Here is a 27,118-nt window from a genome sequence, read left to right as displayed (position 1 = left end):
AAAATTTAAAAAATAGAAAAAATAAAATATATAATGTAAAACTAAATAAAATAAAAATAAACAAATAAATAAAATGATAAAATAAAATAAAATAGAATGAAATAAAATAAATAATTATAAATTACATAAAGTAAGGTAAAATAAAAAAATAAAATAAATAAATAAAAATAAATAAAGTAAAATAAAATAGAATTAAATAAAATCAATAAAGTAAAATAAAATAATAAAATAGAAAAAAATAAAAAAATAATATAAATAAAGTTAAATAAATAAAGTTAAATTAAATAAAATTATAAAATAATAATAAAATAAAAAATAAAATAAAAAATAAAATAAAATAACAAAATAAAGTAAAATAAAAATAAAATAAAATAAAAAATAAAATAAAATAAAATAAAAATAAAAATAAAAATAAAAATAAAAATAAAAATAAAAAATAAAATAAAAAATAAAACAGAATAGAGTAATAAAATAAAATAGAATAAAATGAAATAACGTTGAAGCCGGAGCCTCCCAGCACCACGCTGCTCCCTGCCACTGAGCTGTGCGGTGCAGCCTGTGATCAGCTCCAGTGACGCGCTGTGACTTCACACGGAGGCTGGAGGAGGACCGCCGCTCCGCAGCTCCCTCACCGTCTCCTCTCCTTCTCTCAGCGGGCAGTCAGGCAGCAGAAAGCCGGCGGGATGGAGCCAGCGGGCGCGTACGGCGCCGGGAAGGCCGGGAGCTTCACCTTCGATCCGGTCGCCTTCTTCACGCATCCCCGGACCATCCTCAGGCTGATGTCGTGGGTAAGCCTCCTCTGCACTGTGTGGGCTCATCAATGGACGGGCCTACCTGCACCCCCCCTCTCCCCTCTGCCTCTCTCATTCACATTGTCTGCCTCGCTTTGTGCTGATGTGTCTCAGGCAGATCAGAGTATAAACCAGCCTTTGCATACAGTTACATCTCTGCTGGGCTGTAATTTAATCTGGGTGTAATGAACAGGAGTCATATCAGGGATGCAGCTTGTGGCTGCAGCAGCAGCAGCACCAGCCTCATTACCATATGTTTATCTGAGCCTCTTTGTGTCTAATTTCAGCTCATGTGGACGCTTTAGGATTTAAATGCCCGCTAACCAGACTGTAACACCTCTCTACGTCTGTCTGCTGTGATGCTGTGCAGCTATGAGTCACCGTGAAGCATTTAATGTGCACTGAAGGAACAATGTGCTTTTAAAGGAGACACAGAGTTCAAGAAGCACACAGACCCTCTCCCTGTCTGTGTTTATGTGTTTATACTTTATATTTCTGCTCCACCAATCACTGAAGACAGTTTATGACTTTTAACTCCACTACATCGATCTTTAATCTTGTGACAACACTGTGCTAACGGTCTGGTTAGGTTTCGGCATAAAAAACCACTTGGTTAGGGCGAGGAAAAGATTTTTGACTTACCTGATTTGGGTGGAAATTGTCCTGATGTCTCACCAAAACATCCGGTGTTGTTCCACTGTAACCCTGTTTTTTTTTTTTGGGTTTGTTCGCGTTCTCCAGTCTGTCTGGGATTCGAGACATAAGTCAGCTACAATCTGTCTTTGATTACTTTTCTTTAATTTTCTTTTAATCGACAAAAAAACTGCCTTTTAACAGGCAGAAACCTCGAGCAGAACCAGACTCTCTCAGGGTTCACACTCTGCTCGTCCTAAAACAATGGCAGCGGATGGCACAGGCACCAATTTTCACTCTGACATGGACATGAAATGCAACTTAAATGTTATATACATGTAAGTATATGCATAAAATAATTGTTAAAGTGCTATAAATGATAATGAAATAATTAACTTATTCAACCGTAAAATCCAAAACAAGGCTGAGAATCATTCCTACTGAAATATAGAAACATACGGTTCAGCTTCATAAGAAACCCGATCAGTAACGTAAACTGAAGCAATGAAAATAATCCAAAGAAAATGTTTTCCACTAACATGAAAATCGCTTGTTTTTTTCCAACCAACAGTCAAAAACCCCAAGTAGTCAATTTTTATCATATAAGGAGAAGAAAGAGGCGCTAAAACCAACAATGTCAATTAATCTGTTGACTATTTTCTCAATTAATTCACTTATTTATAACACAAACAGAGAAAAAAGTCCATGGCAATTTCCAAACAGACCAAATTGCAATCAATTCAATTAACAATAATACAAAACATAGAAAAGCAGACTGATGAGACTGAGGATCGTCGCCATTTTCATTTTCTCTCCATCAATTCATCGACTAATTGTTCACATCTAATGGAAAGCAGCCTCAAGGCGGCTCCAGGATGGGTTTTATATCAGTTTACTTACATTTTATCAAATTATAACTGGGCTAACTTTAGTTTTTATCCCCTTTCGGATGAACCTAATCCTGGCAGATGGAATTTGTTTTGTTTTGCACGTTTTATTATCTGAACAGAAAATGAGTCCTCAAAACAAAATGGTGACTTGAGCTCGTCCACACACCACTGCAGAGAGCTTTCTGTGTCTTCTACCTCATACAGAAGAGCGTCTCTAATATCAGCTGACAGTGATGTCTTTGGATTATCCACAGTCACCAGAAAATTGCTTTTGGAAAGCCACACTGCTCCTCAGATTTTCTCAGTGGTGGATATTAAAGAATCCCTTCAAATAAAACTGTCTGTGGTGAAAGTGGGAAGAGTTTTTCAACTTTGCATGAACTAACAGCTTTAAAACTACTGCTTACCCACACAGGAGAAATATGTCTTGAAGCAGTCTACGTACTGACGTGTCTCTGTGTGGCATGTGTGAGGAATGAAAGGCATTCGTACGCCCGTGTGAGTTCATTCTCTCCTACCTGTTAGATAATAAACCGGCCCACGTGTCTGCTCCCTGCAGGTTTTCTCCATGGTGGTGTTCAGCTGCATCGTCAACGAGGGCTACATCAACATCGGCAGCGAGCGCTTGCTCTGCGTCTTCAACAAGAACGCCGATGCCTGTAACTACGGCGTCACCGTGGGCGTGGCCTGTTTCCTCGGCAGCATCTTTTTCCTCATCGTGGACGTTTACTTTCCCTCCATCAGCAGCGTCAAGGACAGGAGACGTGCCGTCCTGCTGGACCTCATCTTCTCCGGTACGAAGTCAGCAAACATCGTCGACAGCTGTTGAACAAATGTGATCAAATACAGTACAAGTCCAAGCACATTAAAGGAAAATGTAAAAACCTTTAGGTATATAAAATCATGACCAGATTAGTTGTTTACTTAGCCTAAAAAAATCAGCATCCCTGCAGCACGCTATTGTGAGCATGTTAGCAGACCCATGTTAGCATTAAGGTGTAAGCCTACAGCCTCAAAGGGGAGCTAGCATGGAAACATCAGTGGTTAACAACACTTACAATTGTTACAGTGGTTTCTGTTACTATATGGCGGCCATTTTCCTCACGCTCAGGGTGGGAAGATAAAACGTTGTAAAAAAAAAAGTTGTATTAACTTAGATAATCTTACAAACTGATATTTTTTTACTGCTTTCTGATTGATCAGCAACTAAAAACACGATGGATAGTGAAAATTCGGAGGGACATTGCGCCATATTTTAATGTAAAAACAACATATATATATGCTAACCGGTTAGCTAACATTAGCATTCAACCACTTCCTAGTGAGCGATGCTGTTACACGAGCGACAGGAAAAACACATTTATGAAACATAAATGTGTTAAACACAAACCTGGAACATTAGCTAGGAATAATTGAATGCTAACGTTAGCTAATGGGCTGTTAAATATGTTGTTTTCCCTTGGACCCAGGTAACTCACGGTTCAAAAGATGATCCACATGACCTTCTCTGACTAATCTATGTCCCGCCTCCAGGTCTTGCCAGCTTCCTGTGGTTCGTTGGATTCTGTTTTCTGGCCAATCAGTGGCAGGCTACGTCTCCAGACGAGCTGCCGTTGGCCCAGGGCTCCGACGCCGCCCGAGCCACCATCGCTTTCTGCTTCTTCTCCATCCTTACCTGGGTCTGTATCTTTATACCTGCGTGTAAACCTGTCATCTGTCTGTGTGTATTCATCTGTGTGTGATCATCATCATCATCGTGTTTGTGTGTTTGTTTGTTTGTGTGTATGTGTGTATTCCAGGGTTATCAGTGTCTGCTGGAAATGAACAGATTTAAAAGCATTGCCTTCACGGAGGACAGGCTGAGGCTCCTGCCCAAGAGCCCTCCTACTCTCGCTTTAGTCTAACACACACACACACACACACACACACACACACACACATCTGAAGCTGACTTTTCCTTTTTTCAAACCCAGAGAGATCCTAAAGTTTACTCAAGGTAACGGTGCGTTTCAGTAGGTTGCTGCCACTACTTCCGGGATAGGGAGGTCAGGGAACAAGACTAAAGATCCAAGACTAAGATAAAATATTTGTGCCTGAGTCACGTTAGACTTTTATCAGTGAAGCCACTCACCAGAAACTCCGGTTCTCTCTTTTCTTTTCCCCTCTCCTCTCTGTAATCCTGTTGTAAAGTACTTGTAGCACATAAACACCCGACAATGGGAGTCACCTCCGCGGGTCGCTGCAGTCAGGTTAATAAACAGGAGTGAAGATAAATCCACTCTTTAATCCCAAAAGTTAAGAGTAATCTCTGGAGTCTCCTCCCATCGGTAAACGGATCCGGATCAGAGCTGAATCCGAAAACTTTTAGTTAATCATTACTTTAACGAGTTTGCTGGTTAAAGGTTAGACCTTGATCCACTGACCAGCAAGATACATCTCAGTGGGGAAAGTGAGAGAGCAGAGCTTGTATGTGATTAATTACAACCACTGAGGTGCCCTTGAGTACGGCCCTTAACCCCAAATTGAGCTGCTGAGTGGCCAACAGGTCCGACTGCGGCTCCGCTGGACAGTTTCCAGGTGTGAAAGTGTGTAACTGTGGGGGTGTGAAAAAGCTGCTCTCAGTTTTTAACGAAGGCCAGAAAACACTGCCAGTCAGACGGAGACCGACTGATTTATTATCCACAGATAACTCAATGGAGCCTGTTAAAACAATCTTACCACCGAACCTGCAGCAGCCATTCATCTGGCTGTCAGAGGATGTGGGGAGGTTAAGCTGTAATTGTGTCAAGGCTGCACAGTGTGTTACAAAAGGTCCCTTCTAGTCTGTCGAGTCATTTTTTCCCCAATAGCCCTGTGCTAAATTATGCCAATATTCATCTGCAGAGAAGTTATAGCATGTGACAGAGAATGAAATGAATCTTCTTCTGACTTTGGCTTCTCCTACAGAGCTGATTTTACAGGTTAAAGTGTGATTACTGATGTCTGACGGTGCTCCGTCTTTGACGTTGTATCCACATTTCCCTCATTAGATTCATGTTCTGAGCAAAGTAAGCATGCTGATGTCAGCGTTTTGCTGAACGCGCTGCTACATCAAGAAGATCTAAGAAGATAGGGCGATGCTGCATTCACATACTCTTCAGATAGTCCCATTTGCTGAGCACAGCAAGGCCAGATGTACGTGGACACAGCAGGAGACGTCTCTTAATGTTTTCAACTATTAACCATAACAGTTGAAGGGATAGTTGGGGTCTTTTGATGTGGGGTTGTATGAGGTATTTATCCCTAGTCAGTGTACAGTATTCGCTGCAGTAGATGAATGTCAGCAGCACCGACAGGGAAGCAGAGCATTGTACTGCTAAACAGCACCGACAGCAAGATGTATTTTAGCCACCTAAAAGAAGGCACACCTAAGAAATGTGCTTCTCCACACCGGATCAGAGCTGACGTCTATCTACTGCAGGTGATGCACTGACTAGGGATACCTCACACAACCCCACATCAAAAGACCCCAACTATGACTTTAAGGCAGTGATACCCAGTCATGTGGTTGGTTCGCTGCAGCGTTACTGCTTTAATCAACAACACAGCCGTACTGCCATTTTCCCTCGAATGTGACGCATCTCAAGTCGGGAAGTTGGTGGTACAGATGCTCCCGTTCACACATGGCCCCATGCAGCAAATGTTCCTGAACATTTCAGGGATAGACCACATGTGTGAAAGGAGTTTCTGCCTGTCATGTTTCTAATGCAAATCAGTGTGTAACTAACACCCTCTGCTCATGCCTGTGTGTGTTTGTGTGTGTGTGTGTGTGTGTTACTAACAGGCTGTTCTGACGCTGAGCGCACTGCGGCGCTTCTTAACCGGCAGCAACACAAACTTGTTCACGTGGCAACACCTGGAGCCGGCCCCCTGCAACGCTCGGGCCACGCCGTACCCCATCGCCAACGGAGCCACCATAGTGACCACCAACCCCTATCAAGCCCCGCCCTTCACTGAAACCCTGGACCCCCAGAAACTCACACAGCAGAGACCCATGGCTCCGGCCTTCTAGGGACAGACGGACAGAAAGACAGAAAGAAAGAGGCGTGATACGACGCGGGCACGGACAAACTTCCTGCCTCGCTGATTAGCGGCTTGCAATCCTCTCCCGGGATTGGTGGGATTTTGGGTCATGTGATGTGTGATCTATTTTCGACTGCTGGCTCAGCTTAGTTAGTTTGTAACTCTCTGTGTCAAGAATCTTCTGCTCACGCACACACACACACTCTCTCACACACACACACACACACAGATGTCGACGCACGCAAAAACACGGCTGTACTCACTCGGATATACATGTACACCTGGAAACACGTGTATATACACCTGGACGTTCACACACACAGACACACACACTTTGACTGCATGTTCATATGGTGAGGTGCAGATTAACATAGATGTAGATCAGTGACGACGCTCCATCTGCCTTATAAGGAATTCAAGGTGAAGGAAATATGGAGGACAGTGAAGCTGCGTAGCTCCGTTTATCATCTTCTGTGTGCCCTCAGTCAGTCGGACCAATCACAAGCTGCCCTGCAGGCCTGTGGCCTCCCATTGGCTGAAATTGAGACAGACAGGCAGCTTGACCAGTAGATTGTGAGGAAGCGAGTGAGGGTGGCAGAAATTGCAGAAATTGGTGCATTTTCTTAGCAAGGAAATCGAGGCAGGACAGCTTAATGCATTCTGAATGCTATAGTGTTTCAGTGTGAAATATTCATGTGATTAAATATTTTATTGTGATATGCTGAAGTGGTAAAATGAAAAAAAAATAAAATCTATCCACCACCACCGCCACCGCCACCCTGATCAGAGCTGTGAGTCTGCCTTTGTTCACATCATCTTTCAATAATTTCCTGGAAATGTAAGAAACTTTTTAAATATAATTAGGTATTGAGACCACGATCCAAAGATGTGTTTAGCATCTTAATCAACATCTGCTTGAGGACTATAATTAGACAGGGTACTCCAGTTGTGTTGAATTCATTAGCAGCAGCAGGCAGCAGCTGCGTGTTATCTTTATCTTTATTTTTGGATTAAACGGCTCACGTTGACTGATTGCAACACCTCACACCAACTTTCTTTATATAGCAGGAAGGGACAGATTCAGACACACGGTCATGGAGTCAAATGAAAGTCAGACAGGAAGTGGTTTTATTCCAGCGCTGTCCAATAATGTAACTGCAGGTGAGCTTACTGTATATCACACCCTGCTTTCATTCTGCAGGAACATTATACAATATTATGAATATTTGCATCATCTGTTTTTCACCATCATCATTATAATCCAACATCATATAACTCTGACATCATCATCATCACCATCCATCCTCACCATCACCAGCACCAGCAGATACATTGACATTCAAAAATGTATAAATTCACCTTTGTAGTTCTCATATCATCTCTGCTGTGTTAATAAAATATAATCTTAGCCTACAAAGTTTTACGCTCCGTTATGTCATCTGAATCTGAATAAGCCCTTCTGTACATCTGCTCCCGTCTAAATTTCACCCCTCGCCCGCACAGTTTAATGTCCTCGAACATCAGGAGGGACAGGCCAGCTCCGGCTTCAGACAGCAGGGGGCAATGTCACCCTGCAGACCTGTGATCACATGCTTCATGCTCACCTGCGTCTGAACTACCTCTACCCTGAGAATACTAAAACGGAGAAAAGGAAAGTGGAGGGGGTGTTAGAAACTAAGCTGACCGAACATTCGTATGGGTGGGATCGGGAGAAAGCGAGGTAGAAACTACTAAAGCCGAGGTCACACTACATGGTTTTAATTTAGAGGCTCGAAGCGCAAATTGATTAGCTTGGCTGTGGTGGACTCAGGTATGGGAAGTTTCTCAAACATCACAAAGAGGTTTGATTTGGCCGAGAGAGGCTGCAATTTGAGAACGATCCAGCAACGTCCGGCGGCAGTTTTACTGTCGATTAATAGGTAAGAAAAATAGGAAGATTAGTCATTTAAAAAAAGCAAACATATAAGATTCTCTTTTTGCTCCACTCGCAAGCTGCTGTACAATTTTGCTTTTTTTTGGAGGAATAAGTCTAATAAAATGTGCCTGCTGCAGTCAATACAAGCGTGCAGTTACAAACTAAGCATTTACATAGAAAATTCTTGGTCAGCTTTAACGTTGTAAGTTTATTAAGTAAAAATCGATTTCTTTTGTAAACATAAACTGTTATTTCTCCACTACAGATCAAGAAATTAGGGACTTTTTATAATCAGAAGACTGAATGGGATACTGTGTTTAGAGCTAAAAGCTACAAGAAAAATAATCTGCATCTATTTGGATAATTGGTTGATCAATTTTCAATAAAGAAAATGCCAAATATTTGATGACAACTGACATGTTTTGATTTGAAGCTTTTCTTTGTAGTAAAATACAGTGACTTGAATATCTTTGGATTTGGACCAAAAAAGCCATTTGAAGACGTCGTGTTCAGAAATTATGATGAACCTTTTACAATTCTTTCTGATGATTTATAGACCAAAAGATTTCATTTACTTACCAGGAAAATAGTGTGCAGATAAAAAGTCCCTAGCTGTGTCATTTCCTTGTCAACACGTCTTTGAGTACATGAGCGGTAACTCGATCTGCGCTGCACTTTCCGGGTAATTTCATTTTGTACTCTGACCAAGGCTTGAGGTGCAAGGATGAGAGTGAGGGAAGAAGGAGGAGAGCAAGCAAGAGGAAGGTTAGAGTTTGAGTAAATATAGCAGGGGAGTGACTACTATGTCTCAACTAAAGCTAAAGACTATGATAGAAGAAAAGGAAACGTCTTCTTGTGTGCATCTTCTGTGCAAACTGCACAAAGGGTCTTTGAACACATACACACTCATACACACACAGTCTGACAGAGTTCTGCTCAAACACCCTGTGAAAATCTTGTGATTGGACGGGACGAGGCGAGGGGCGGGACCCGAAACAGGAAATAAAGGTATCCCTCCTGTTTTGGATTGCCGCCCCTCTCGTGTGCTTCAGCAGCACATCGGGCTCCTCCCCTTCAGACAACAACCAATCCGGCCTCACCGAGTCTGTTCAGTTGTCCACAGGACTTCCCTCTGTTTGATTAGGAGAGAGGGTCGTGGCATCAAACGACAGAGTCCGTCTTCTCAGCTCCACACTGCTGTCCATCAGCTGCGTCGCCGTAGTAACCGGCTCCTCTCCTGGCGGCGGGCTCATCCTCTGCTTCCTGTTCCTGCCCGACACCGGAGACACCGATTGGCTGAGGCGGCTCCTGTGCTCCCCCGGACTCGGGGAGAGGTGTCTGCTTTTGTGTGAGGGGCTGGGAGGAAGTTGTGTGTGTGAGTGTGCGTGAACAGAACTGTTAATGCGGCTGACTTCCTCGTCTGCCGCGTCTAACTGCGGGCCGGGATCAGAGCCGGGGCCGGGGCCGGGGCCGGGGCCGGGGCCGGGGCCGGCCGCTCTGGAGCTACAGAGCGGCGCTGATAGGGTGGATTCACCGCTGGGGACCTTCAGACTGGACAGGCTCTGAGGGCTGACGGGCCGCTTCTCAACATCTGTGTCTGGCTGCGAGCCACAGATGGGCTGCTCAGGTACATGTTCCTGCCCAGTGCTCTCACTGTGGCTCCGGCTGTGGCTCCTGCATGAGATGACCCGCTGGGGGTGTGTATATTTCAGTGTGTGTACACTGGACGATCGCTGGCGTGGTGGTGTGGAAGAGATGGTGGGCACAGTGAGATGAGGCTCTGCCAGGTCGTCTGCTGAACCGCTCTGATCCAGAGAGTCAGAGCGCACAGCCTCCTGCACACACAACACACACACACACACACAAAGACAACACAGTGTTTTTATTATATGTTGGGTCCTGCGAGTAAAATAATTCCAAGATATTATACATGTTTATAATTTGATAAAGAAATTCACTATGAGATAACTTGGAAAATAACAGGATATTAACATTTTCAGTAAATTAAGTTAAACAATAGTGCACACAGACACAAATTACATCTTTTTGTCACAGAAATGATCACTGCCAGTGCAGGAGCACTGAGCACAGGAGTTTATTATCCATTACACAGCAGACCAGGTCTTAAACTGCAACCGAAAGAGTTTTTGATCTCTGTAATTGCTCCTGCCCGAACTGGTCATGAAGCAATCACTTCCTAGAGCGACTACTCTGTAAAGCATGGGAGAAAAAAAATCCACAGTCCTGTTCTGTATTCGTAATGCATTCTTGAAGCTAATATGAAGCTCCAGCAGTCCAAATAAAGTGGCTATTTTCTTTTATCTATCTGTATGCAACTATCAGGGGATATTCCTCCATCGCAGCTGAACAAGGAAACACACAAAGTAAATTTCATGCTAAAAAGACTGTACTTTTGGAAGATAAACCCTGGATTTGTCCAACACAAACTGGTGAAGCCTCGTATTAGCTTAGTCTGAACTCTCACTTTTGAAATGCATTCTTGCACATAACAAGGACGGTGGGTTTTGTCCGCCATGTTGTACCGTACTGTCGCTCTAGGAAGGGATCTCTTCATGGAGAGGAGGAGGAGAAGAAGAAGAAGAGAAGAAGACAAAGAAGAAGAAGAAGAGATGTTAATAACCGACCTGTCTCCGTAGCGGTCTGCTCGCAGCGCTGAAGGATGCTGGTCTCTTCAGGACTGAACTATCTGGAACGTAGGAGGGACTCAGCTTGTTTCTGTCTAAACTGTCTTCAGGATTGAGCCAATGAGAAGGACGTCTGCTGGCACTGTAGGTGGGACTCAGTCTGAGTGAGGAATGTCTTTCTATACTGTGGCAGGACATGAGTTTAGGTCTGTCTGTGCTGTGGTCTGGATGGTGCCTGTATCCATCCATGCTGCGAGTGGAGCTGAGTCTGTGTCTGTGTATTCGATGGGCCGGGCTGAACTTGTATCCGTCGATACTATGGGCTGAGTCGAGTCTGTGTCTGTTTATTCTGTGGGCCGGGCTAAACCTGTGTCCCTCTATACTGTCGGCTGGGTTGAGCCTGTGTGGGGAGTATCTGTCGATGCTCTGCGAGGTGCTGAGCCAGATCTTTGGCCTGGAGCTGCGTCCAGTTCCCAGCGAAGCGTGGCTGATGACCGGCAGAGCTCCTGGAACCTGCAGAAGTGAGCTGCCTCCACTGGAGCCCAGAGACGACATGGAGCCTGCCAAAAATAATCATAATTTATTTTATGGATGCACTGGTGGAAAGAAACAAACAGAATAAGGTACAGTAGCCCTACAGGACTTGATGCTGAAATGAATTTTTAGGCCTCTGATGGTTTTTGATGTTAGAGATATTATTTAAGCGCTACTAAAAAAAACTGGGGCATCATTTCGGAAAAAAATGTCCTATACTGCCTTTCCTATCTTAAGTTTCAAAGATAGGGAAAATCCTATCTTTCTATTACAGACACAGTTCCTAAACTAATGGCTGTGTCGTATCTTATCTTAAACTGGCAGTAGGCAACTTTTTTTTCTTCAACTTTCATTCTGAAGTCAATACTGATTGCACCGTGTAATGGCTGCAGAAAGGTGACACCGCCTGCATATAGATTAGTCCCTTTTAAGTATCTCTTTTATAATGCTATTTGGTCTGCATTTCACTCAGAAAATCTAAGGTCGATTTAGGGCACAAAGTTAGCACGTCTGTCTTTGCGCAACAAAAATAGGAAGAGGCTAATTTCCCCTGGTCGCTATCCCCAGGTTACATTTGAATAACTGGAATACCTGTGAAAACTCTTCAATTGGCACACATCTTGTCATGCCTTTTCCTGTGTTTAGGATGTATGTGTGTTGATGTTAGCTTCTCCAACGGGCCAACATCAGTGTTAGCTTCTCCAATAGGCAAACATCGATGTCAGTTACTCCAAGGGGCTAAAATCATTGTGAGCTTCTCCAACATATTTCTGTGTTGGCGTTGATTCCAATCTTTATTGTCATTGTCATACGGACCTAACAACAGTGGTTCTGTCATTTTTGGCAGTTACGTTGAATTTAGGACAGGGTCTTTGGATTCCTAACTTCAGTCCTGTTTTAGCTAAATTCCTCTCCAAAGATGAGATAGGATGTAATAAGTAAACACATTCCTGTAATACCATGAATCCTCAATGTCATCCTCAGCTGACATAAGACGGGATTTCAGACTCAGGAAGCTACATTATCATTCAGAAAAGGTCCCGTGGAGTTCAGCACTCAGATGGTGATGGATGTACTGTATAGGAGAGCCCCCTCCCGCCTCCTTCATCTCATTCTCTTCCTGTTGGCTGCAAGCTACAGTTTGTCAAAGCCATTTCATTTTGCTTCTATACAGATGTCATTTTACAACAGAGACAGATTGAAGCGATACAGTCTTTTACTTGTAATAAGACATGAAAGTACCGATATCAATTGTGGTTTTTTTTATATTCATTTTTTATTTGTTCCCAAGTCTGTTTGACACCGCGGGGGTTGCAGCTGAAATAATAAAGCTAAACCGTCATACACATCATAAGAATACATGTAAGCAACACCTTAATTTAATGAAATACACAAATGTAATTAAAGTCCAAACTATTCGTGTCCCAATGATGGGTCAGTGATATTATAATCCTATTAATTTAATTTTGTTTAGTGATTGTCAGCTGTTCTTCCTGCATTTGGCAGCTGCAACTGTGTGTTTTAAGCCTGGATTATGTGTTTAACTTCTTCCTCTATTTGTCTAAAAGTTAACACTTTTTTTCAAAATATTTCGCTCTGCTACCAGCAGACTTGTCCATGTTTTTCGAGTTAAAACTCAAAACTCAGTGTTGCAGTGTTTTGATTTGATACATTTGCAGTTTGTTCTTAAGCCCCTCAAGTTGAAAAACGAAGTGTGTGAAGGAGCCAGCAGTAGTGGAAAAACGTCACCCGTGTGCTTCACAGGCAGACAGTAATCCTGCCAATTAGTCACGGAACATTAAAAAAAATATCTTGCTCAGGACAGTAAGTTCTACAATCACAGTGCCTCTCGCTGTACAACATCACATCTCAGCTGCCTTCTATGCTATTTATGGAAGCAATAATCTTTACAGCAATCAGTTGGTGGTTATAGCGCAGTAAAAGCTGTTACTTAATTTAATTGGCTATAAACAGCCAAATTACCTGAGTAGCTGTACCCGCAGTAGGCCTCGTGGCCAATGGGAGGATATGGGGAGCATCTGAGTGGCTGAACGTAGCTGTCGCTGGGGAGAGACAGCATGCGTCCCATGCTCAGCAGGTTGCCATGGGAACACTCCTCATCCTCAACCTGCACCTGCCACATGAGATCATCACCGCTGTCATAGTTATCGTCACCTCCGCTCCCTTCCCTCTCACACATGCAGGAGCACGAACAGACACTACGTTACCTGTGCAGGTGTGTCCACGCTTGGCCCCAGGTCTCCACCCGCAGACGCATTGCTGAGGCGTCGGCCGGCCTCCTCCCTCTCCCTCTCCCTCTCCCTCTCCCTCGCCTGCTCCCTCTCCCTCGCCTCCTCCTTCTCCCTCGCCTCCTCCATCTCCTCCAGCTGAGCCTCCTTGTTGCTGTCCTCCAGGTGCTTCATCAGAACGGCCACGACCACGTTGACGAGGACAAACTGAGCCGTCAGGACGAAGGTGACGAAATAAACGGGAGAGATCAGGGGCAGGTAGGTGAGGCAGTGGCGATCCTGCGGACGGCACTCTCGCAGTGTGTCCTGGCCGACGAGGATAAGAGGATATAGATTATTCAGAAAACTTATAATAGATAAAGGGATTTAAGGTAATATGAATGATATGAATGCACAGTGTACTTCCTCTCCTCTCCAATAGAAGGAGATGTTGCTCTGAGTGTGAAAAGACCATCACAGAAGAATAATACTCTCCAAACCCTCTAATGTCAGCAGCTCTTAGTCTGTCATAAAAACAGTGATCTGCTCTCTTCTTACAGCAACGCCTGTCTCATAACCGCTGCTCTGAGACTCATATGCACTGACAAAAACATGGACTTTGTCATCGCTCCATCTCCTTAAAAACTCCCACAGAGCAGAGGAAAGAAAATAACCTTCATAATCCCATTCCAGTTGTCCCCGGTAGACACCCTGAAGAGTGTGAGGAAAGCCATGCCAAAATTGTCAAAGGTAGCGTGGCGACTAAGACCCTCACATGGGTTTTCGTCTGAACACTCTGAAAGAGGATGAAAAGAGGAAAAGAGCGTTAGAGGCTGTAAGTGTGAGAGAGGAAGGCGAGGGGGGGGAGAAGAAAGAGAATTGTGTGTAGATTAGAGCTCTGATGCTAAACTGACATCATTAACGTATGTAACACAACAAAATTTATGCATGTTACGTAATCCACACATATCTCACCAGTGTCAGCTGAGGCGCACACACATATAGGCACCGATTCATACTGTATGCATGCACACGCTCACGTGCTCGCGCACACACACAAACTCGCATGCACGCACGTACACGCACACACACACTAACCCAGTTTTCCAAAGAGCTCAACTCCCAGAGCTGCATAGATGAAGAACAGCAACATGAAGAGCAGACCCAGATTCCCCACCTAGACAGACACATTACACGCACACACAGATATATACAGTATATGATACACAGAAAAAAAAGACATGTACAGTAAACATCGAGAGAGACGCAAAACATGCACACAGAGAGAAAGAGGCCATAGACAGAGAAGCTGTTTACTGCATCTTAAAAACCATTAGGAGACATCATGACACCCAGAGTTGATCTCAGATATCAGAGGTTTATAGCCTGGATCCAGTCCTCATGAATCACACACATGCCTGTTTATTATGAATATAAAGCGATTCGCATGGACTTCCCCCATGTTAGGAGGTATGGAGATGTCTAATTAGATGACGGATAAATCTATTGATGAAGCGCAGGGGAATAAACACTCGGACGCCACGCCAAGACCTGGGTTCAATCCCCAGCAATGATCTGTCACTTCAAAGACAATTGGTATTATTCATGGGTGGGAAGGAAGTGAAGGATCATGGGTATTTTGCCGCACTACTGATTCCTATTGAAGCGCTTTTCCTTTGTTGGTTTTATGTTTTTTTTCCTTGTTTGTTCTGACTCTGTACATAAGGGTACTGCTTGTACTCTTCTATCACCTCATCCTTAATGTCTCTTGCTTGATTGTTTTCATATTTTTAATAGTCTGCCTTTCTTATTGCATGTCTTTATTGTATTTTCATGTTCAGGACCCCATGAAGACCAGAGGCACATCTATGTGTGTCTAACTGGGATCCTTAAGTAAACGTAAACAAACAAGGAATACCCATTGGAATTACCCATTGAATAAGATTCAATTAAAATTGGTATCATTTAGCTGCATTTCAGGAACAGGACTAGAAACAGCTTATAAAAGTCTACTTGTGCTGCATACCTGTTTGTTCTCCTCTACCCTGCAACACCCTCCCTCCCCTCCTCACAATTTCTCTCTATACCTTCTCATTTCTGGTTTCGTCCCCTGAGGGTCCGCTGAGCACAACAGAGCCATCATCCCGCTCCACCGTTCTCATTCCCCAATCACTATTCACTCATTTCATCTTCAGTCTGGGAGTCTATAGCCACACCAGCAGCCGCAGAAACAACAGTGTTTTCAGCTAAATGCTGGTATTTAACAGTAACTATCAGTTGAATTCAACGCTGCTCTGTCTCGTCGAAAATCTTAATAGATGTAATTATCGAGGAGTACCAGGATCACGAAGCTGTCAAGGCTTTCGTCACACGAAAACAACACATGCAAGACACAATTAGCAAAACTCCTGTTCGCCAGATATGAGCCACAAGCAGGCCTAACCCTAAAACGTAGACCCTTAACCGAATCCAAGTGCCATCAGACTGTAAGTAATTTTTGACCTGGTAATGGTGCAAGATTTTTGTGGAAATTCATCGTACAGTTGCGGAGATATTTCACTCAAAACCACAAATACCAAACCTCCTGCTGTCACTAGAAGAAAAGTCAGGGGATCACTAAAGTCGTTAGGCTTCAGGACCACACAGCGGTTGAACTGATCATCATCCTTTGAGGAGGTAACGGCAGCTAGAGATTTAGATGTGATGACCAGCGGGAGAAGCGACTGTTTATTTGAAAATATCGATGGCAGCGACTCAAGAGGTTAGAGTAGCTGCTATAGCATCGATTATATCAAAACTGCACGGTATATTTCATTGAAAGAAGAAAAAAGAAAGCCCTGAAGGATTTTCTCAATGAAAACGACGTTTTTCGCTCATCTCTCTCGAACTCTCCTACTGTTAGTCTGTTTGGTTGACATTACCCTGTGACTGACGGGGATTAACAGATGGTTCGTCCAATCACCTGGCAAGTATTTTTTTGAAAGTGCTTGCCCTTTTCTAAATAGTCTCTAGCGTTGCTTTTCCAGATGGTTCCGTGTAACAAACCATCTGGTGCGTCAGGTTATCCAATATTTGAGATATTTCAGTCTGGACCAAAATGGCGTATTGACCAACTGGCATTGCCATCCCTGGAGCCGAACAGAGACAGTTTCATGTGCATCTAGGTTGACGGTTTAGTCGTTTCTCGCTCTGCATTTACAACATTTGAGTTGCGTCAAAAGAGTCCGAGAGCAAAAAAACAAACAAACAAACAAACAAACTAAATTGAATCAGGCTATTTGGTTGTGCGTAGCTTGTAGCACTGTGCCATCCCACTCTTCACCTAGCGAGCAGCAGAACAGAGGAGAAAAAATACTGCTGCTGTGATAAGTTGACAGAGTTTTACAATCCTGCCTCAAAGGAGAATAAACTGCTGTGTGGTGTCTTTGCGTGTGATAAGCTTTCAGACTGGACTTTCTGGTTCATACTTTATCTTCTCACAGATACCCAGTGGCAAAACAATCATATTGAAGCAGCTGCGAAGTTATGATTTAATTGGCGATTTATCAGCCTCACTGATAAATCGACAAAATCAGCAATTAGCCTTTAGCTAAACATGTCGATGTCTCCATGCTTATTTGGTTTAACACTAAATAGTTGTTGGGGGGAATCCGCAGTGCTGGTTAATCATGTGGGAGCCCCGATAAATCGCTGAATAAAACAAGCTGTCTGCAATTCAACAGATCTGGAAACCAGGCGAGCAGTTAAAGAGACATCTTATATTTCACAGTGTCAGTGCTGCCTCTTACCTGAGGCAGAGCTTGAATCACTGTGTCCAACAGAGATCTCATTCCTGTCGCCATCTTCAACAGCTTCAGCACTGAAACATTGCAATGTGTCAACTCTTATCAGCCGCATATCATCTCCGTGTCGTTGTGTTTGTGCGTGTCACTGGGTGTGTGTGCGTGTACCTCTCGTTATCCTCAGGACTCTCATGATGCGTATGATGGTGGGATTTATGGGGAGGGAAGCATTCAGGTCTATTTCCTCAAGAGTGATTCCCATGATAGACAAGAGCACGATGGCGAGGTCCAGCTGGTTCCATCTTGACACACACACACACACACACACACACACACACAGACACACACACACACACACTTTCAATTTCTCTAAGGATTAAAGCTGCATGTTTGTGTCTTTGTATTCATGCGAGAGCTTGAATACCTCTCTTTGAAGAAGCGGCGCAGGCCGAAAGCGATGAGCTTGAGAATCGACTCGATGACAAAAACCACCGTGAAGACGTAATTGCAGTACTTCAGGATCTCCTCGAAGTACTGCAGGACACAGACACACACACTTCAAAAACACACTGTAGCCGTAGTGTACCACCGCATGCCGCTTCATTACTATGGTTCTAGGGCAGGTGGTAGAAGGTGTTGCCATGGTTACCTGAGGCTGGTTGTAGTGCTCCATGCTCATGGTGAGGAGGTTTGTGAAGATGATGATGGTGATGAAGAGATCCAGGTAGTTGCTGGTGCACACGGTGTGTATGGATCGACGCAACGGGGAGTAGTCAGCGTAATACGGCTTCTCCTGGGCCCCTGTGACTCACACACACACACACACAAACACACACACACACAAGCACGGTCATTAAAATGCTTCTGAAAGAAAAATAAAATGTGGGCTATGAAGTCACTGATGAAGCGGATGCCAAGTGGCGCACTGCTGTGCGTGTGAGTGTGCATGTATGTGTGTGTGTGTGTGTGTGTACGGACAAAATGTGCCACCTCAGGAATTCAGTCCTATCCATCACACACGCGCACACACTCCATGGCACCTCAAGGTGTCTTTGGGTAGAAACCCTCGCTGTCTGCTGCCAGACAGTTAACTGACTGAGAGGAAAGCACTACAAGAGATTACACTGCAGAGACAGAAGGACCGCGAAAAGTAAGAGTGTGTTTGTGTGCAGAAGTGTTTTAAGCATATTACGGGCAGAAATTATGCATGTACTCATACAGTATACATGCGGAAAAAAGAGGTTTATCATGTGTGTGTGATAGTACAGCGAAAAAACAGTATATGGCTGCAGGTATGTGGACCAGCTGTCTTGAGTACGTCTGCTCTAGCGATGTTTAGCGAAATATTAATACTACAGCATTCAGTGATAGTTTAGACAATTGTGTGTATTCAACTTTCCTAATTCAACATGACAACATCCTTGTACCCAAAGCAAGGTTAAAAAAGAAGTGGTTTCCCAGGCTGGTGTAGGAGCACTTCACCAGTCTGTTCAGAGTCTTGATGTCATACCCATCCCAGATCTTTGAGATGGACTGGAGCACTAACTGAGAGCTGGGTCTTTTCTGGCCAACATCAGTACCAGACTAGTGCTGGATGTCCACTGGATGAAGCTGTATCGCACGGTTGGTGCCACGGCTCCATTACCGCCACGTTACAAATACATTTTGGAAGCATTTCAGAGGAGAGTCTTTAAATGCTCTGGTTTCTAGCAGCCACTTTTCCAATATTGTTAAGAGCAGCTCGACTCACATTTGCTGTGTTTTACAAGCATAATGATTACACATTTGCAAGTAATGATTAATGTGGTAACAGAGACTTTGTGGCAGTGCTTTAATTGTTTTAAATACCGTATGTCAGGGGTAATCAATTACAAATTCAACTGGGCCAGGAATGAATGAATATGGTAAAAAAAAAAGAAGCTATGTTAGTATATGGTGACTTAAATGCACATTGTATCATCTATAAGTATATACTATGTATGTAGTTTACATATTTTGTCCTGTCCATGTTGCAGTTAGATACTTTATTGTGCTACACCTGACATATATCTGCCAGCTGAAACTACAGGGGCGATAGGACTATTGCCTCTTGCAGGTACAAAGTGGCATTACAGACGGGACGGGCTAGCTGGCTAGCATGCTAACTTCAGTAGACATCTCTGCAACACAATACATAGAAGTGTTTGACATGACATCAAAACTGTTGTTTCTTTACACTTTCTTGCTAATGTCAGTTCACTTTTTGAATGTTTTAAACTAATATTCGGAGCACCACTTACAAATTGATCCTTTTAAAGTCAATTTTATAGAGGAAAAAAGCCACACATAAGCCATTAGTGAGATTTCTTTGTCATGGGTCAACCAAATAATCTCCAACAGCCAGAACGAATCGGACACTTGGAGTAATGATATCTTGGAGGAATGTAGGAAAAAACCTGCAGCCAGGTTCTCAAATCTTGACAAAAACCTTTCTAGAAATCACGTAAGGGAATATTCAGGTGTCCACATACTTTTGGCCATATACTGAATGTCTTGCCACCCCGCCCTTCCCCTCGTGTTCGCTCACTTCTCCTCCTCTTCTCCAGCCGTCTCTGCCGTTTCTCCTCTCTCAGCCGCGCCTCCTCCTCCTCCTGCTGCTGGCGACACTTGTGAAAGTTTTCCACCACCACGCCCACAAACATGTTGAGCACGAAGAAGCTGACGATGAGGAGGAAAGAGATGAAAAACAGCAGCATCCAAGGGTTGTTGTTTCTTATCGGCTGCAGAGAGGGAGAAAATGGAGAGAGGAGAGGAGGAGAGGCAGCACGGGGACAAAAAGGAAAAAAAAGAGGAGGAACAAACGACGAAAGGAGGTGAGGAAGGGTGGAGAGGAAGAAGAGGAGAGAGCACAAACAAGAAGACAATGTAAATCCTGAGTCAGCAGTAGAACTGCGAGCACTGTCACCCCACATCTATTTATCCGTCTGCCTTTTTCTTTCCTTACACCTCCCTTCCCTCCTGAAAAATTTTCCCTTTCTGGTTGAGGCGAGCAAGATCAAATGGTGCTTGAGACTGACACAAAACAGAACCAAGACCCAGTGAAATATAATACACACTGGCTGAATGCTTCGTCTCCTTGATATTCAATTTTTTAACTTCACACAGCCTCTCTCCTCTGCTGCATGTGTGTCTGTGTGTGTGTCTCCTCACCTGCTGGTCAACTCCGACAGCATCCAGGCCGTCATACATGATGCTGACCCAGCCGTCTTTACATGACAGAACAAACAGTGACATCAGCGCCTGGAAGAGTGAGATGCATATAAATCAGTGGCGCTATGGATTGGTATGTAACGGCAGGCGTCAGTCCCGGATGTGTGCGTATGTTCGAGTGCCTGCGACGAACCTGTCCCAGGTTGTCAAAGTTGTATTTCCGTCGGGTCCAGCGGTGTCCTGCCTGTAGACACTGTGTTTTATTGGTGATGTTACTCACATCGAGCCCCTCGCAGTAGAAGAACTTCCCTTTGAACAGCTGCACACACAGACAGACAGATGAGTGTGCGCACAGGTACAAAAACATTCATGAACACTGTAACCTCAAGGCAATGTAAACAGAGCTCCACCGAGCGAGATAAGATTGATGTGTACACTGAATTGCTCTGCATCTGCCAACAGGCCTACTGTATGTTCCAGCTAAGACATCCAAGGACCATCTGGTCCAGTCTGCCTAACAGTCATCGCAAGCACAGAAACACTCAAGCATGAAGTGTTCTCATTAGAGGAGAATACAGTGGTAGTGTGTTGTGGGAAATACAGTGTGCCTGTGTGTTAATATTAGCTTCAGCATTCATCACGCATCATTTCCTGCGCAAATATTAATGTGAATACTTGCAGGAACATTTGCAAAAATATGTACACGGAGAACATATTCCAGAGGAGGAAAGCTTATAAAAACACAATTAAAACTAGCACTCAGTAGAGCGTATACCTCTGCAAAGGCTCAGCAGTCCCTTTAATTCGATAAAGCCTAATTCCATATCAAATAAAACATTAATTTAATTTTTATTTTTATTTAAATCTGCATCAAATTGTACTCAGTGATAGTGATAAAATATGAATGTTTTCATCAAGATCCATGCATTATTACCCTGAGTAAAAAACATCACATCTCGCAATGTTACAGAAAGTGAGAAAAAAATCCTGGATCTGTCCCGTTATCTGAATCTGCACCAAAAGTTAACGAGGTCTATTCTGGCTATGTCTTGTCTTGTTGCACTGTTTTTTGTTCTTACACTGTCTTTATGTGTGACACACTCAGTGGATCGCTAAAGCAAATTCCTATTATGTATTTGCATAAATGGTAATAAAGTTTTCTGATTCTGATTCTGGGTCGAGACCTCCAACCAAGTTTTGTGCAAATCCGATCAGTAGTCTTTGTGTAATCCTGCTGACAAACCAACCAATAAGGAAACAAATGGACACGGGAGCACCTCCGTCCCTGGCGGCGGTCCGCAGCATTTAAAGCTGCTGTGAGTCATATATTCCCATTAAAATAAGTGTTAAATAGCTCTGTATTCTATATAACAGTAACCCATGTCCCTCCTCCTCCTGCTCATGCAGTAAAACAGAGAAGACATTTTCTGGTATCGCTGCACACTCACTTCCTCTCTGCTCGGGGGACACACACAGAGCAGGAACCTCCTGTTCTGGTACCCACACCTGCAATGGTGGAACAGGGAAAGCTACTAATTCCCGGTGACGGCTTACACTACCTAACAGGCCAAGCGATGAAAAACCTTTCCAGAAAGAGGAAAAGAGAGCTGCCTCGAAAAAAAAAAGAAAGGAGTCATGCAAGTGTAGTGATGTGGAGAGGAGGGGATTGCTAACTGCAACATGGACAGGAAGTTAGCTAGAACGCCGACAACACTTACAGAAGCTTTAAAAAATGGTTTTGCAAGTCAGGATTTTGAGGCATGAGGAGATAAAACTACTTGGCATTTCACAAGAAACAAAAAGCCATTACTGGTCAAAAGTGTATTTGATGACCTGGGAATGAGACTCAGTAATCAACTCTGTCACCTTACAATGTGTTTACAAGCAGCAACTGACAAATCCTGCAAAGGATTTCCGTGCCTTTAATTATGTGGGACCCCTCAAATAATTGATTTATCTTTGGACCCCGTGGGGGGTTGCAGCCCACGGATCTGGAGCCACTGTTTTACAATATGATAATCTTGTTGATCCTTCCTTTTATATCCTGTACAACTAGGGGCTAGTTATAAAAAGAAAAATATCACTTTGATTTAAGTATTTGAAAAAACTGATAAAAAATTCCTTTTTTTAATTTCATTAATAATCAATGAAATTACTAGTACAAAATTAAATTTAAACCAGATTAAAAATACCACTCAGCACAATTCCTCTGGAGTTGAACCATTGTTTTTTTAATTACTTCCAGGGACTCTGGTGCATAATCAGCAGCTCATTTGCATTTCCTCCCATTTTTTCTGCTCACTTTTTATTACCTGAAGCTTTTTCTGGGCTGTGCCTCGTTTATTTTAAACCCCGGTGATCAGCGTCTTCTCGCATCAGAAAACCCGAAAAGCTTTGGATGTTCGGACTCATTTCACCAAGTGAAAATAACTTTAAATTGAGTATAGTTTTTTTATTTGAGTGTTTTTCTAATGAAAATTGCAAAAAAAAAAACTAAAATTAACAAGGCTTATCTTCGGCCAGCAGACGATGAACAGGGAATAGACCGAGTAAATGTTTACCTGGACTCCCAGAATTCCAAACACGATGAAAAAAGCACAGCAGATGAGGACAATATTCCCAATGGGTCTGAGAGATGTGATCAGAGTTTCCACCACCAGTTTTAGACCAGGAGCTCGACTTATCACCCTGCGACACACACGCAAAGTTACGGTCATGCTACATAAATACACAAGATAATAATAATGGAGTAAACATAAGCGAAAATCTCCCGTCCTCCTACCTGAGTGGCCGCAGAGTGCGGAGCAGACGAAGCACACGGAGGATGCCCAAGATTCGATTACCACTTGCTGATGCGATAGAGACCAGGATGTCCACCAGCGACACGAACACCAGCAGTCCGTCTAAGATATTCCAGCTGCTCTGCAGGTACACACCGTGTCCAAAGTACAGGCCCATAGCTACCACCTACACACACACACAGACAGTCACACACACATCCAGCAAAATTACTCAAATAGGGAAATTATATGAGGTATAAAATGAGACTAAAAGCAATTCTCCCCACACAGCGAGAAAATCACCCTTTTATAAATAAGACGAGTAAATGACTTTGGAATGAAAGCGTGTCTTGTTATGGTTACCTTGATCATCATTTCACCCACGAAGATCACAGTGAAGATGTAATTGGACACACTGAGGAACACCCGCTCCTGTCACACACACACACACAAGCGTACACGTGAGCGTGTGTACAGACACACGCAGAGAAGCACATTCGTCAATTTGAGGGTTTCATGTCCCAGCAGCTTTAGCTTTGATTTTGGACTCAAACTAACTGCGACGTGTTACATAATGAGCTGAAAACAAATCCATTACGGCTGTCGCAGAAACATAGTAAAAACATACTGAGAACAGCACGTGTCCTTATAATGACTCCCAAACCACTCTTACATCAGCAACAAGCAGATGAACAGCTTGTGTTGTGTTGTGTTGTGTGTGTGTGTGTGTGTGATCATGTACTTCTATCTGTGTGAGGACTCATATTCAGTTTTGACAGTGAGGACATTTTGGTCAGTCCTCATTTCGTTAAAGGGCTGTTTCAGGCTTGAATGTTGAGTTAAAGGTTGAAATCAGATGCAGCTTACAGTAGGGCACGTTTAATTGCAATGCACTCGCAACACTGATAAAACAGAAGAGAATAGGCCAGACTAGACAAGGAATACAGTATTAGTGCAAAATTACAAACATTAAAGAATGAACTCGTCAATAATATAAAAATTCTGTCATTATGTACTCACCCCCATGCTGTGAAGTTTTGTAGTACACAAAACATTTATGGGGCTTCACAGCAAAACAGTGTTGCAGCGCTCTCCTAAATAACTGAAGTAGACAGGGACTTCAAAACATAGAGAAAGAAAAAAACCCTACCAAAACATAAAATGGCTCCATACAACTCGTCCAGCATAAGTCCTTGGAAGCCCCGAGATCACAAATTGATTGAAACAGACATATACCCTTGTTCAAGACAAAATCTTCACTGTAACCCTGTCTGAAGTGGTTGCACTAGCTAGACCGCGCACCGACAGTGTATATACCGACTTTTCAAATCAGATCTTAGGGCTTCTGCAGACCTGGATTACCCCCCGTTTTTTTTCTGGTTGTTTTTTTTTTTAACATTTTAACACAAGTCCCAATCTACTTGACTTGTTTAGGAGAATGCTGCAACCCTGAATTACTGTGAAGCTCCAGAAATGTTGTGTGGACTACGAAAGTTCCTCTGACTTTCCATCGGCATTGAGGTTAGAAGATAATGACTGAATTAAAATTTTTGGGTGAACTTATCCTTTAAGTTTAGGTTAGAGGTTGGGCATGAATGCGTTGTGTTTGTGTGTGTGTGTGTGCTACCATGCTTTTGGCCTCTATGTCCGGTCTCTCCAGTGCGATGGTGATGCAGTTCAGGAAGATGAAGAGGAGGATGACGTGATCAAACATCTTGTGACCTATGACCCTCTGACACCACGACCTGAACCTAAACAGGGAAAGAGAACAGCAGCACCATCAGATACTCGTCTATTTGTCTTATGGTTCGTGCTCACACATCACCAGGATCACTGCGTTTGTCATCATAATGTTTATGTTAACACTTGACTAGATTCAATTGATAAATGTGAAAATTGTGTTACTAAGCCTTCGCCTTATCCCTCACACAAATTTTCACACATGCTGGGGTTTAAGTCATCCAGGCCACTCAGGAGGATATCAGGGGCTCTGTGTGTTTGTGTGTGTTTGTGTGCGTGTATTTGTGTGTGTGTGTGTGTGTGTGTTTACCGGTTGCTTGGAGCGAATAGATAGAGAGACCACTCTTCATGCTCCAGGCACCACTGAGGCTCATATGGCTCCAGTATCTTCTTCAGTTTCTTACATAAACTCTGGAAGGACAACACACACAAACACACACACACACACACACACACACACACACACACTTAAATATATTTACTTTTCGAATGCTAATAGTTAATTTTCCATATAATAATGTCCTGCAGTGTTCACGATGTTATCATTTAAATGATTTTCCTTGGTGGAAAACAGAGGCCTCGTGTTGTTTCAGCACGTACACATAAAAATTCACAGGTCTTTCAAACAATGCTGAATTTTTCCACCACCCTGCTCATAATTCAAATTCAGCTAATTAAATATTTTCAAAGGTCACCAAGGTTGGAATTTGAATGCCTCTGTAAGGTAATTAGCAGCAGCAGATTTTGCACTTGAACCAAAACAAGCTCTTTTATTAACTTGTTTTAACTAGAAATAGCTGAAGAGAGGCATCATCAAAATGCCTTTTTATTCCTTTTGACTATAACAAGAGCCACTTAAAGAGAGAGCTGCACCTCCTCAATTTCTTCCTCTTCCGGATCGCTGGGATATTGTGTGGTCGGGTGGGCATCGTCGCAGCAGTGGTCAGGGAGGTGAAAAGTGGTGCCGTTGCAGTCGGGCGGGTGGAGCACGGGCACCTGCAGGTACTCTGGCTGGTCCAGAGATTGCTCCCTGCTGCTGTGGTTGGAGCTTGAGTGTGTGTCCGACAGCAGGGACTCCATCTCCCCCGACTGGCCTCTCCTGTGGAGGCTAGGGGCTCGGCCGATGCTGGTCCAGCTGGAGCGACGGCTCTCTGGCCCACTGTCCCACATCGACTGTGAAGAAAAATGCAAACAACAACTAGTTTTATTCTTTTCTCTTTCAAGATCATATCAAGATTTAATACCTCGCCAATTAAAGGTACGCTGTGCAATTTTTTGGCCAGTAGTGTTGCTGTGGAGCAATGATTTTTATTTCATGCTCACAGCCTACATATGAGGACAAACACTAGGGTTGTATGATTCATCGAATTATGATAATAATCTAAATTTCAGACTCCATGTGATCTCATTATTATTTGGGATGCTTATATAAGCACAAATGCTTTGGATCAAAATAAACACTCCTAATTTCTTCCAAAGTTGTTTAACCAAATGACGAGACATCTTTGCAAACTGTGCACAGGAAGAGAGGGGCAGGACATCGATATAAATTAATTTAAGGTGTGTGAGAGCCACCGGAGTATAATGTGATAAAAGAAAAAGCCTTTTAAGAAGAACAAAAATATGTCAGAATAGCAGAAAAGCAAAGGTACTTATCCACCTCCAGTTCTGACAAATCTCTGTGCAAATACATAGAAAACAATGCACAGTGAAACTGGATTTAAAGAAGACAGTCAAAATCACACATGCTACAATGCAAGCAAAAGTAACAGCACCAATTAGTATAATCATCTGAAATGCCATAAAAAGGCCTATAAAACTTCAGTGGATAACCTTCATCACCAACCACTCTAATATCCACAGCAGGAGTCTTAAAAACTAGGAAGGTTGGGCTTATGTGTTCCTGTGAATCATGGGAGAAAACCTGAT

At 43.2% G+C, this 27,118-nt stretch overlaps 2 protein-coding genes across 5 annotated transcripts in view; one reads left to right on the top strand and one right to left on the bottom strand.

Moving 5' to 3' along the window:
- Positions 1-576: 576 nt before the first annotated feature.
- Positions 577-7,159, top strand: LOC311274009 (synaptogyrin-3-like). The gene is made up of 4 exons (XM_084381397.1): positions 577-788; positions 2,874-3,108; positions 3,848-3,993; positions 6,138-7,159. The coding sequence occupies exons 1-4, from the start codon at positions 684-686 to the stop codon at positions 6,363-6,365; spliced, it is 714 nt and encodes a 237-aa protein (XP_084237523.1). The 5' UTR covers positions 577-683; the 3' UTR covers positions 6,366-7,159.
- A 322-nt stretch (positions 7,160-7,481) lies between these two features.
- Positions 7,482-27,118, bottom strand: part of LOC311273959 (voltage-dependent T-type calcium channel subunit alpha-1H-like) — a 46,108-nt gene continuing 26,471 nt past the window's right edge. For 2 of the 4 annotated variants that reach the window (XM_084381304.1, XM_084381303.1), the window contains exons 18-36: positions 26,063-26,362; positions 25,500-25,600; positions 25,077-25,200; positions 23,813-23,881; positions 23,452-23,636; positions 23,231-23,357; positions 20,863-20,988; positions 20,670-20,759; positions 20,047-20,239; positions 18,130-18,281; positions 17,905-18,014; positions 17,649-17,782; positions 17,487-17,557; positions 14,797-14,875; positions 14,373-14,494; positions 13,699-14,025; positions 13,454-13,604; positions 10,937-11,496; positions 7,482-10,126 (exon numbers count right to left, since the gene is read on the bottom strand). In XM_084381304.1, the coding sequence (XP_084237430.1) occupies positions 9,401-10,126; positions 10,937-11,496; positions 13,454-13,604; positions 13,699-14,025; positions 14,373-14,494; positions 14,797-14,875; positions 17,487-17,557; positions 17,649-17,782; positions 17,905-18,014; positions 18,130-18,281; positions 20,047-20,239; positions 20,670-20,759; positions 20,863-20,988; positions 23,231-23,357; positions 23,452-23,636; positions 23,813-23,881; positions 25,077-25,200; positions 25,500-25,600; positions 26,063-26,362 (3,747 nt within the window). In that variant the 3' untranslated portion in view covers positions 7,482-9,400. The remainder of the gene's footprint in view (positions 10,127-10,936; positions 11,497-13,453; positions 13,605-13,698; positions 14,026-14,372; positions 14,495-14,796; positions 14,876-17,486; positions 17,558-17,648; positions 17,783-17,904; positions 18,015-18,129; positions 18,282-20,046; positions 20,240-20,669; positions 20,760-20,862; positions 20,989-23,230; positions 23,358-23,451; positions 23,637-23,812; positions 23,882-25,076; positions 25,201-25,499; positions 25,601-26,062; positions 26,363-27,118) is intronic. The other 2 variants (XM_084381305.1, XM_084381306.1) reach the window with 2 other exon arrangements.

The sequence above is a fragment of the Pagrus pagrus genome (genome assembly GCF_965226575.1).
Source record: "Pagrus pagrus genome assembly, chromosome: 2".
Taxonomy (NCBI): domain Eukaryota; kingdom Metazoa; phylum Chordata; class Actinopteri; order Spariformes; family Sparidae; genus Pagrus; species Pagrus pagrus.
This window is presented reverse-complemented; position numbering and strand designations above follow the sequence as displayed.